Source organism: Pungitius pungitius, chromosome 18 (assembly GCF_949316345.1).
Source record: "Pungitius pungitius chromosome 18, fPunPun2.1, whole genome shotgun sequence".
NCBI lineage: Eukaryota > Metazoa > Chordata > Actinopteri > Perciformes > Gasterosteidae > Pungitius > Pungitius pungitius.
In genome coordinates, this window is record NC_084917.1 from 7,604,691 (window position 1) to 7,616,818 (window position 12,128).

General features: G+C 43.7%; 2 protein-coding genes across 2 annotated transcripts; one reads left to right on the forward strand and one right to left on the reverse strand.

Annotated features, from left to right (window-relative positions):
* Positions 1-830: 830 nt before the first annotated feature.
* Positions 831-4,342, reverse strand: prnpb (prion protein b). Its single transcript, XM_037484611.2, has 2 exons — positions 4,185-4,342; positions 831-3,702 (listed from the first exon to the last, which is right to left on the reverse strand). Exon 2 carries the CDS (start codon positions 3,693-3,695, stop codon positions 2,253-2,255), a length of 1,443 nt encoding a protein of 480 aa, XP_037340508.2. The 5' UTR covers positions 3,696-3,702; positions 4,185-4,342; the 3' UTR covers positions 831-2,252.
* A 486-nt stretch (positions 4,343-4,828) lies between these two features.
* LOC119226556 (protein phosphatase PTC7 homolog) lies at positions 4,829-11,877 on the forward strand. Its single transcript, XM_037484646.2, has 6 exons — positions 4,829-5,583; positions 6,545-6,724; positions 7,624-7,822; positions 8,989-9,112; positions 9,231-9,360; positions 9,596-11,877. Exons 1-6 carry the CDS (start codon positions 5,382-5,384, stop codon positions 9,652-9,654), a joined length of 894 nt encoding a protein of 297 aa, XP_037340543.1. The 5' UTR covers positions 4,829-5,381; the 3' UTR covers positions 9,655-11,877.
* The last annotated feature ends 251 nt before the right edge of the window (positions 11,878-12,128 follow it).

Consider the following 12,128-nt stretch of genomic DNA (forward strand, 5'->3'; position numbering starts at 1 on the left):
CGAAGGCCAACGACCTCCCAGCCAGCCGCGGAGAGCCTTCATAAAGGCGGCCGCTCCCACGACCAGCGCCCTCCTCCCGCTGGGATACGTGGCGTGTTTCCTTGTAGCCACCTGGATGCGGGACATTTAACACGTCAGGTCGCTGGGAGTCGATCAACGAATCAAATGAAATAAAGCTGCATTGAACCAATAATGCTTCTTGTACTTTGTTTAATTTTGGGTGGTAACATTGCTTTGAAGTACAGGGTCCTGTATTTACTGGGACTTAGCAGCCTCATTCTTTATCAATATTTAATTTAATTTAATTTACATTAATAAGGAACTTGAGCAGGGTATCAACAAATACTGTTTGGACTAATGGAATGCAACTCACTTTAATAACTTACTTTACAAAACAGTCTGTAAATAAAACTAACTGATTGACTGACTGTCTTTCAATTCCAATTTCTAATATTATAAGTAGAAAAGGGCCAATTCCCACATTTGACAAGCTGAAACCATCAAATTGGTGTTTACTTTCAAAGTACTGAATATAAATTCTAATTAGCAAATCCTTTTGGCAATTTTGACCATTTGACAAAATGTATGTATTAAATAAAAACGTCTTTAAATATGGAAGGATTTATAATTCAGAAATGTTGTGTCAGAAACATATTTGCCTGTTGTCAAAACAAATGAATAACTACTGGATTGGAAATGTAAATCTTTATTACATAAATTGCCTTTATTTTAAATATTTATGTCATTTAATATTCAATTACTTTATAACTAAGTATGAACAAGAATATGTGTGTTTGTGAAATTAGTAAACCAGTTAGGCAGCAAAACAATTAGTGTTAGTCATTTTATTGAAGACATAAACATGACAAATTGCATTAGTAACCAAAGCATTTACTACCAGTTAGATTTACACAGATGTCTTTATTCCCAGCATGAGCTCAATGGCAGTTACAGAATATCTACACCCAAAGGGAATAAGTGCACTTCACAGATATTCTACAGCCTACTATATGAAAATGTAAAGACTCAGGGTGCAGTATGAAAACAGATTAACACAAAGATTCAAGAAATAAAAGTAAAATAAGAAGACAATTAAATCACTTTATAACAGTGCAAATGATCACAACAAAACAGTATGCATTTTCTTTGTTGTGACACATTAAATAATTACCCAGAGTAGTCCAAATGGCGGACATAAATGAACAGGGACACGTTTTGTTTACTTGGGTGAAAAGCCTGCAAAGTTCATTCATGGAGAATTTTTTTAAAAACAGTCGCTTTTTATATTACAAATCCCAGAAGGGAGTAAGTCATTGAAGCAGTCAGATAAAATAAAACAAGCTGCAACTGTAAAATAAATGTACAGATCATTTGAAAATGTACAGAAAACTTGCACGAGCCCATTGGGATGAAAAGGAGGCGCACAGCGTGACAGGCTAGAGTTAGTGATCCGCAGACTTAGGTATGCACAGGTCAACACCTGACCCGCTAACCCTCTGACAGTGTGGAGTAACGAGAGAAGGAGGCTGAGAACGAACCCCGAGAGCTGCGAAATTCTGGAAAGTTAAGAGTGTGATGGGAACAGATCTGCAGTATTCACGTACAACGTGACAGACTGTCGAATTCACTGTTCCCAGGAAGATGCAGCCTGAAGCTTGCAGGATGCATGAGGATGCTGTGAGTAAAAGGTAGAGTTAGAAAGCTGAAAAGGTAGTTCTGGGTTCAGGGTTAAAAATCTGGAATTATTACGGACCTCATCGGTTTGACTTGTAGTGCTCAAATGAAAAGTTTGACTAAATGTTATTTTAGGTTTTCCTTTTTTTTGTACATACAAATTCCAGCCTTACACAGTAATAGTCGTGCTATAACAGCAAAGTGTCATAAAAGATGAACTAAAGTTCCTGGAATCTGTTCTCTATGAATTCAGTGCATTATAATATGGAGCAAAAAAATATGACACAATGTAACAGAGACGCTAAATAACTTATTGAAAGCGTTAACAGAAAACCAGATTAGTGCAGCTTGTACAACACACAACTGATATTATAACTAACATTTTAAAACAACTAGTTCTGCCTTTTGAAATGTACTTGTTTAGTTAATATATACATCAACATCGGCTACCTGTGTCGATAATAGCGATAGGATTGACTACATGGAGATAATATACTTCAGCAGTGTGTGGACGTGCGGGTATAATGGAGGAAGTCGACATCCATTGGGGTTATGTTTATACAAACACTTAACAGCTCTCACTGTACAAGAAGCATGCTGGAAAGCAGCATTAGGAGGGAGGTGAAAAGCTGAATGGCCCCGTCGCTCAGAGGGCTGCTGCGATTCGACTGGGTTTGTTGCTCGGCTTTTCGTTCTTGCAGAAAGCGCTCCGAGTACACCATGAACTGCTCGACGCAGCGGCGGGACTTCAGCTGCTCAATCAGGGCCGGGTACCCAATCTCCTCGATGCTGACGGTGTCGTCTACATCTTCGCCAACTCCATCCTGACTCTTGGGCCTGGTCGAGCTGCTCCCCTCATCTTTAAGGAGGTCGGTCCTGTTCATGCAGCGCTCCATGAACTTGTCGTAAGACTCTGCCCGCGGTGGAGGCTTGTAGACGTAATCGCGGCCGTAGTCCTTCTCATCAGTGGACTGGGTGCCGTAGCGTTTGTACATGTAGTTGTTGTAGTACTGCTCTTCTTCAGGATTGCGGAAATTGAAGTGTGGTCGAGGGAAGCGACCTAGTCCATACCCAACAGCCATCCCGGCCACAGCCCCGACGCCTGCTGCCAGCATGGCTTTTTTGGCAAAACCTGAAGACTTGGGCTGGTAACCCATTCCCTGCACAGAACGAGAGAAAGGAGACCCTCCCATCCCTTGCCCACCATAGCCTCCGCCGCCGTAGCCTCCCCCGCCATAGCGGGGACTAAGGATCTTATTATTTGGGTTCCAGTTGGTGTAACCACCAACCCCTGCACCAGGATAACCACCACCTCCTCCACCAGGGTAACCACCACCCCCTCCACCAGGGTAACCCCCTGCACCAGGCTGACCCCAACCTGTATTTCCCCCTCTGACCGGGTAGCCACCTCCTGCTGGGTAGCCACCTCCTGCTGGGTAGCCACCTGCAGCTGGGTACTGGTTGGGATATCCGCCTGGGTTGCCAGCTCTGCCTGGGTATTGGTTGGGATAGCCTCCAGCAGCTGGGTAGCCTCCAGCAGCTGGGTAGCCTCCAGCAGCTGGGTAGCCTCCAGCAGGTGGATGTTGATTTGGATAATTCCCTCTCCCAGGGTATTGGTTCGGATAGCCCCCAGCGGGCGGATAGCCCCCGGCGGGCGGATTTCCACCGGCGGCCGGATATCTACCGGCGGCGGGATTCCCACCGGCGGGCGGATAGCCACCAGCAGCCGGATATCCAGCTGCAGGTGGGTTTTGTCTTGGGACTCCTCCCGGATTGCCTGCTCCCGGGTAACTTCCACCAGGAGGATATGGATTGGGGTTCCGATTGGGACTCTGTGGCTGTCGAGGGTAGCTCGGGGAGGGCTTCGACTGCGTGCCACCTCTATTGGTGGTAGAGGTTTTCTTGCTGCTGCTGCTGCTTCCTCTGCTGCTGCTGCCCGCTCTTTTGGCCCATGTCGATTCAGTGTTCAGGAGGAACACAACAAGAAGGGAAACCCGGAGCAACTCACCCATCCTTCCCATCTCGGCCCTGTAGAGTAAACAATTTCAGAGTTAGGGTCATAACGATAATGAAACTAAAAACACCCCTCTCTGTGCTGTTTGAGATGACACGCAAAACGGACAAGTGTGGCTTTTCTATTTAGCATTGAGCGGATATATTATTATATAACGTTGACCATTTATCTGGTTATATAGGCCATATAGCCAGGCGTGATCTAATTCAATCGATAAACTGACCGATAAAACGATATTCAAACACTGAACTGACGGCCATATCCCCTCATTATTTGGTTTATGATCGAGGCGGAAAGGATCCGAGAGGATTTCAATCAACATGCTAGTCATAACAACTGAGACAACGATGACCCGTATTTTTAAAGACCTAACGTGTCCGTTACCGAGCGTTATTATTCCGCGCATTGTTAACGTTACATAAAAATATTCGCTTCATCACAGTGAATCGGTGACAAATATAACAACAACATGCTGTACAACTGAATTATTTCTTACCGTAAACAGGCGGTTTATCTATGCGCTTCGAGTGTAATTCGTCGGTAATGCGTTGATGTCTCTACAACAGATCCGCTATGCGCTCTGGCTGTGGTGGTAAATGGAGCTGGGGGTGCGGTCGATTTGATCTAGCAGCAAGCAGCCGGTGCTCGGAGGAGGGGCGGGGACAGTTTGCTGCGACGCCCATGCGACAATCGTAATGAAGTAAAAAAATAATAGGTAACGACAAGAAAGATTTTTTTTTGTATGTTAAGAAGCCAATGCATTATATATAGCCTTTTAATCGACGCCGACCACTACTAGCTTTGGTCCATTTCGGACCTCATCTCTACAACTGCATTATTGACCCTAAAAGCACAAACTACTGAAAGAAGCAACCATAATCAAAAAACTTAATTTTCTCTTAAAAGTATTAATTGTGCAATTCAATTCAGCTGAGAAAGAAAGTTGTTATTTTTGTTTGAAGAAAGTTACAATTAATGTGCATACATGATCTGCGTCTGTCCCATTCAAAAGGACAGTTTAGTTGTACTTGCTGTACATAAAAACAAGCGCGCATTGTGCACTACTTCGCCAAAACATCCCGTTGAGTTACGTGGTTACATAAGCGTTACGTAGTTACGCAAAGACAAGTGCAAACAAGGTGGAGCATTGGATATGGGGTATATGTATGTTTTGAGTGGATTTATACTTTGTTGAGCCAATGTTCCGTTTATTCTGTCAAGGTACTCATAACAGGTACACAGCTAACATTGTCCCATGTAAGCTTTCGAGGGGAACCAGGAAGCAGGTCGGTTTAAACTGCGCTGTCATTGGACGATGTCGCTGAGCCGTGACGTAATTGTTGTAAATTGTAAAATACCCGTATGTCCTCGCGACATTCTATCCGGTACTCAGCGGAAACATGTCGGGGAGGAGAGAGCCGTGCGGGGGAACTGCGCTTCTGAAATGGACACCTAAGACATAAACTGAACGTTGATCTGTCCGGACGGATGGTGTCGTTTTAGTCGAGTTAGCAGCTGCGGAGGACGAGCTACTATTTCACGAAAACGGGCTAAGAGACAGGCAGCTGGGGATTGATCAGAGGAAATAGCAGACTAGCAGTTAGGCGGCTGGCTCGGTGTTGTTAACCCAGAGAGAGTGAGAGAGACACCGTGTGCGCACTCTAAACAAGACGGGGTCGCTGCTTGGAAGGGGATGTTATCCGTACTGTCTTATGGCAGACTGGTAGCCAGGGCTGTCCTGGGCGGACTCTCTCAGACGGACAGTCGGGACTACAGCCTGATCACCGCCAGCTATGGCTTCGGCAAAGACTTTCGAAAGGGGATCCTGAAGAAAGGGATGTGCTACGGAGACGACGCGTGCTTCATTGCGCGGAACAGAAACGCCGATGTTTTGGGTAAGCTCTGTTTTGGCGTAAATATATTGGCTCGCATGTGGATTTTACACACCGTGCGTGCTCGGATGACCTTCATTTGGCTACCCCCTGCACTTGTACTGACCCCCTTCGGATGAAAACACAACAACCCTCCATCCCCTACAAAGAGCCACGACTTTAATCCCCGCCGCCGCCGACGTTATTTAAGCTGCGTTTAGCTCCCCGTGAGTCCGCGTAGTTACTCTCAGGAGATCGATAGATCTGCAGTCGCGTAATTCTAGGCATAAACTGCGATTGCGCCGTGACGTTTGCGGGTTGATTTGAGGTGAAGTCCCGGACGCCCTTTCACCTAGTTGAGAATGCACGGCAGTAGCGCAAGATATTTAACGCAACAAATGAGCGGAGGCGTGGGGTTTGCACGATTAAAGGTGGACGGGACTCAAACGCACCTCGCACAACTTCTCCGACTTTGCACGATAATGTCTCGCAAAGGTCAGAATGGTTGAGCGTGGAGGCCGCCATCTTGCTAACAGCGTTAGCCTGCTAGCTTAGCTGGTTGTGATGGCTTTGTCCTCGCACAGTTGGCAGGAAGGTTAACACTGCGAAAAAACTTGACTGGCCACATGCCTTGAATCAACTCAAGTAATGTACAGAACAAAACAAATACATAGCCAGCTCTGATGAGCACAAACCGAGAAGTGGCTTTGTGTGTAAACATAATAATAAAAATGGACAGGTGGTAGTCATGACAGACTTTGACTTTTTCCAGTAATAACCTAATTGTTATAGCCTATTTATTATTGAGTTAATCCTCATTGTTCTACAGCTCTTACTGTCTAATATCTATAAAAAAACAAGAGGGTCTTGGATGATAGAGAGCAGTATTTTAATTGAAAACTGCTTGCTCCTGAAATGTGCTGATGTATAAGCAGAACAACAACAACCACTGCATATAAAACATATTGCTCCTTCCGTTCCTCAGGTGTTGCAGACGGCGTTGGTGGTTGGCGTGACTACGGCGTCGATCCGTCTCAGTTCTCCGCCACGTTGATGAGAAGCTGTGAGCGACTGGTGAAGGAGGGACGCTTCACGCCCAGTAACCCAGTGGGTATCCTGACCTCTGGCTACTACGAGCTCCTACAAAACAAAGTCCCCCTGCTAGGTGAGTGCCCATCAGACGACCCCTCCCGGTGTACACACAAACACACAGACACACACAGTCTGTGGTGGAGGGAGCGATGCTTCCCATGTGACCAGCCATACTCGGCCACAAAGCTGGTGGATGAGTCGAGCTATGGAGTCCTGCCTGACGCATACTACATGTTATTGCATGAAAGTAAAATACTAAATAATAATAATACATTTCAGCAGCACCTTAATTGGTCAGAGGGCTGGATTTTTTTGATTATCTTATTTTGTCATCTGTGAGATAACACTGTATTTTGTAATGCTGCCACTTGGAACATTAGACCCAGTGACCCTGTGGGGTTACGCAGTTTTGCTTTCCACGCGGGGCGAACATTTTGTCACGTACCAGTCCTTTGAAAGGTCAAGGATTCCTCTGTAACCGACACTGCACGAGGGTTGTACAATTTTTAAACCGTCCACATGACAAACTGAGACAGTATCTCTGAGTTACAGCGAGCACGCGCGCTAAGTGCTCACCTCTTGTCCCGGTGTTTATCAAATGGCCTACTTTTATTTTGGGACGGTTTGCTCCAGGTCGTCGCCGCTCAAGGTGACACATACAGTTGGCGCTTAACACTGCAGTCAGTGCTGACCTGGAACGGGCACGATCCATGACCCCTGTGTTTTCTAGTCTCTCGCTGTTTTTTCACCCGCAAATAGCATCGTAAACTTGAACAACTATGGAAGCAGGAACCACGAGGAAGGTGCACGCAGATTTAGTTGTGAACGGCTTTTAGCAGTATTTTACCCCTTTTTAGAAATACACACATTTAGCCTGTGCCTCTTTTCTGTCCTCCCTGGAAAGTGCATGTTTTGCGGCTTGTTCACCTTCACGTACACCGCCCATAAAGCTATTCTTGCTGTCCTCTGCAGGGAGCAGCACGGCCTGTATCGTCGTCCTGGATCGACGGAGTCACCGGTTACACGCGTGCAACCTCGGGGACTCGGGGTTCCTGGTGGTTCGGGAGGGAGAGGTGGTTCATCGCTCGGACGAGCAGCAGCACTATTTTAACACGCCTTTCCAGCTGTCCATCGCTCCTCCTGGAGCCGAAGGGGTGGTGCTCAGTGACAGGTCAGTGTGAATGCACCTTGAAATGATGAATAGAAAAAAAAAAAATCAGAACGGTCAGTTGGTAATAATAAATGAACTAATTAGTTGCACATTTGGAAATTCATTGGAATTAAAAGTTTGTTTTGAAAAATATTTAATTGCATTAATCTCGCATAGATTAACGTGTTAATTTTGACAGCCCTAATAAAATGATTCATTGTAGAGGCGATACTGGTAGCTTCACAAGACGTTACACAGAAATCCTTATGCAAGTGGATGAGAGGAAGGTGAAAGTGACCTCGTCCCTTTAGGATTGTACTGTTGCTGTGCTACTTGCTTCAGATTTCAACCTCTGCACTCTTGCAAATCCAAATATTGCAACATTTTTTGAAGAAGACCTGTGTGATCGCTTAGAAACATTTGTTCAAATAACTGTTTAAAACTGCCTCCTATGTGAGCATAACATAGTTTCAATTGGAACTTTTAGACAATGTTTGCAGGAAAAACAATCCTTATAATAATTACAATAATCCGCATACCTGCCCTAACTACATGATAATATGATAATGATAGCACTTAAATTGTAGTTATAATGGCACTTTTCTATAACATGTTTTGAAACTGCTTATTTGATGAAAAATGTACTTTCTTGTTACTTGTTCTTCTGAGTTTGTATCTATGTGGAAATGCACTTATTGTACGTCGCTTTGGATAAAAGCGTCAGCTAGATGACATGTAATGTAATCTGTTCTAAAATGGCCAGGATGGGAAATCCAGTTAAATTAAACTAAATTAAATTAAACTTCAACACACCATCATCTTTCATCATAACTGCTAAAAAAAACTTAACTTATTAATGGTCATTCTAAACTAAAGTATTTCCCCAATTAGATATATTTTTCCAGATACTTTGATTTTATTGTTCTATGCCACCTTTTTATAATAAATAAATCCTCAAGACAAAGCATGAGATTAAAGGTCTCTCAGTTAATAGTCTTGCATATAGTGGCAGCTTTTGTAAGGACACGCTGGGCCGTCTGCTTTCGAGGCAGCTGTCCGATTTACACGAGTTGGATTCGAGCAGGCACTCTGACCCGCTCCAATTCCAATTTGGAAACTTGTGACAGCATCTCAGGTGCCGCATTACACTTGTGACTAAACTTTCCGCGGCCGTCTGCTTTCTCCAGCCCCGACGCAGCTGACAGCTCCTCTTTCGACGTGCAGCTCGGTGACATCATCCTGACGGCCACCGACGGCCTGTTTGACAACATGCCAGACTACATGATCCTTCAGGAGCTTAAAAAACTTAAGGTATCGCTTCTGGAATTTCACTTTATTCAAGCTTTCACACACACAGCTTCTTGTTTTTAGTGACCATGCATTTGGTTCTCTTTAAAAAAAAAAAAAATGTTTTTTAAAATCTTTTCAGACTTCCAACTATGACAGCATCCTGCAGACTGCACAGCGCATTGCAAAGCAAGCTCACGACCTTGCCTATGACCCCAATTATATGTCTCCTTTTGCACAGTTTGCCTGTGACAATGGTCTGAATGTAAGGGGTAAGTACTCTCAAGTGCTCAAGTGGGGATGTTACTCTCGATAGACCTTGTATTTATTGGATGGGATTGTAAATGAATGAGAGGATATATGTTGCATTTTTACTGTGCTTAAAATGGTCAGATGTTTAAAAAAGCTTACTGTTTACATTATTTAAACATGGGATATAAAAGTTTAATGTGAATCTTCGGCTGCATTCTTACTACAGATCCTCACTTTTCTCTTTTTGTTCTTTAGGAGGGAAGCCAGATGATATCACGGTGCTCCTGTCAATTGTGGCAGAATATACAGATTGAAAGTGTGTGTGTGAGTATGTGTCTTGAGAGAGAGCGAGTGTGTGTTTGTGTGTGTGTGTGTGCGCGCACGCTTATCTGGGGCTGATCATCTCTTCCAGTCTGCCTGAATCTTACACCTCTCCAAAAACGCGCTGCATCCTGTGGGCCGACGTGGAGGCCCGACATCACAACACACACTCCTCCCTGCCGGCCCGACGTCCACTTGTGTACATTTTTGTTTTCTTTCTCTGTTTTTGTTTTGCTGCGTGAACGGTTGAGGGGAAGAAGGCAGCTAGGACTCTTCATGTTGACCATGATGCCGCGCTACGACGTGCCCTTCAGTCTCATCGTGTGGAGTGAAACCTTGTGTGCGACTTGTAAGCGTAGCAGGCGAGGGTTTCCTGGGAGAACAGCGATTAGACAGTTGAACCCGGCTGGCTCTCTTTGTGGTTCCTCGTTGTGGGTGTGTTTTGAACAAAGCATGAAGATGGGACTGCTGGGAATGGATGGGGCTTATTAGAGAACGGGATTAGATGGTTGGGTCTCAATCTCCTGGGTTTGGGAATGTGTGTGATGGAAGAGCCAACTATTAATCAAAGGGAAATATCTGTCAGTGCGCACATCCTCATGAGTTGTAAATATTTTTGTGTTTTTAGGGCTTGATTCTGGCCTCGCTGTTGTTTTGGTTATTAAAGCAAAGAGCTATTTTGTTACTTTTTTTGGAGGATGTACACATGTGCATTCATAAATATATTTTCCTGTATAGATGTTAATCTCTTGAGGGTTTTTTTCTTTTTTTTTATCAATCCTACACTTGCACTCGCTGAAATGAACAAGAAGAGAGATTGCTGCAACACCTGTGTGGTAGGAAGGGTGGAAAAGCATGTGTGAGAGGCATAAATGTTAGAAGTTGAAATATGTGGTGTATTTAAATGTGGATGTCTGTCCCACAAAGCTAAATCTAGCATTTGGGAATGCTTAGAATTGCAATAATGGGTCAGGCAGGACAATATGTATTTTGTTAATGTTATTTAGTTATAAAAGGAGCAAACTGTCTGCTGACATGAAATATGGAGGATGGGTTGTAGATCCAACTATCTTAATGAGAATCAGGTGTGTGTTCTTTCAGTACTGTATTTCCCTTTCTTTTTTTAAATGTGTTTGTCGCTTCCCTTTTGTAATTCAAATTTCTGTATACGTGTGTGAGATGCATCAAATGGCATTTTTAAATGACACTGGTATACGATTCTGCTCATGATAGTCTGACTCTTGTCCGACCCGCTCACCCGAGCGGTTTGGACAATGTCTTTACAGTTTAAATGCAGGGCAACCAAAGACCCATTTTGTGTGTGTATATTATGCACAACGCTTTGTTTTTACATACATCTTGCAGCAATACTGTAAATTTATTGTGCTCTGAATCTTGTTTGATTGCCAGCGGTGTAGGTGGAAATGTTCTGAGGGGCACTAAAATGCCTTCGCTATGCCTAAAGTAGTTTTATCAGAGCATCATACTGTGGGGTTTAAGTTATTTCATTGGTTGCAACCAAGTATAAGACCTGGTTATGACACCAAAGAAGGAAAGCCATATATACATATAGATGACATTATTATTATTATTATTAGTAAAATAGTATCTTCATGGCTTCTGTCTCAGCTAATGGCACCATATGGGTTATTTTCCCACATTTGTCATCTGTTCTTTTTTTCCCCCGGTGGTTTATGATTGGTGTTTAAAAGCTCTAAACTTGTATTTACTTAAAATAGCCCTATACTTGACAGATGTCATTCGTATGCCGAAGGAGGGGTGTTTAGATAGGTAATGGTGCTGTGAACTAATGGTAATGGGGTGTGCACAGTTTCAGCCTTAACAAATATCTAGACCTGCAATCGAGGCCTTTCCTGTCGTTGCAAGCTTGTGATGTCTTGTTTCGGCCATGCTGCCCTTGTGTTTGACGTAAATGAAGTCCCCCCCGTGTCTTTCTCTCCTGTGAAGTTGTAGTGTGAAGTGTGTGTGTGTGTGTGTGTGTGTGTGTGTGTGTGTGTGTGTGTGTGTGTGTGTGTGTGTGTGTGTGTGTGTGTGTGTGTGTGTGTGTGTGTGTGTGTGTGTGTGTGTGTGTGTGTGTGTGTGTGTGAGAGAGAGATGCACTTATGTCTACAGTGAAACAATGCAGGTCTAATTTCTGTAAATATGTTTTGAAATATGTATAATATTTAAATAAAGAATCTAGTATTTATACTAAACTTGGTTGAGTATTTTCATGACGTTTTGTCTTTCAACAGATGCACTGTTCACAAAATGCACTGTTCACAAAATACACTAGAAGTGATCGACAGCTTTTAATGAAGCACATTGCGTTGCAATATCGTTCAGTGTGGTTGATCCGATAGCAATTCTGTACGGAAAACATTTACCACAATTTCTATGCTACTCTGCAGCAAACATTTGAAGCAGATTGATAAAGACAATTTGCATAGATAATGTGGATTTAGCA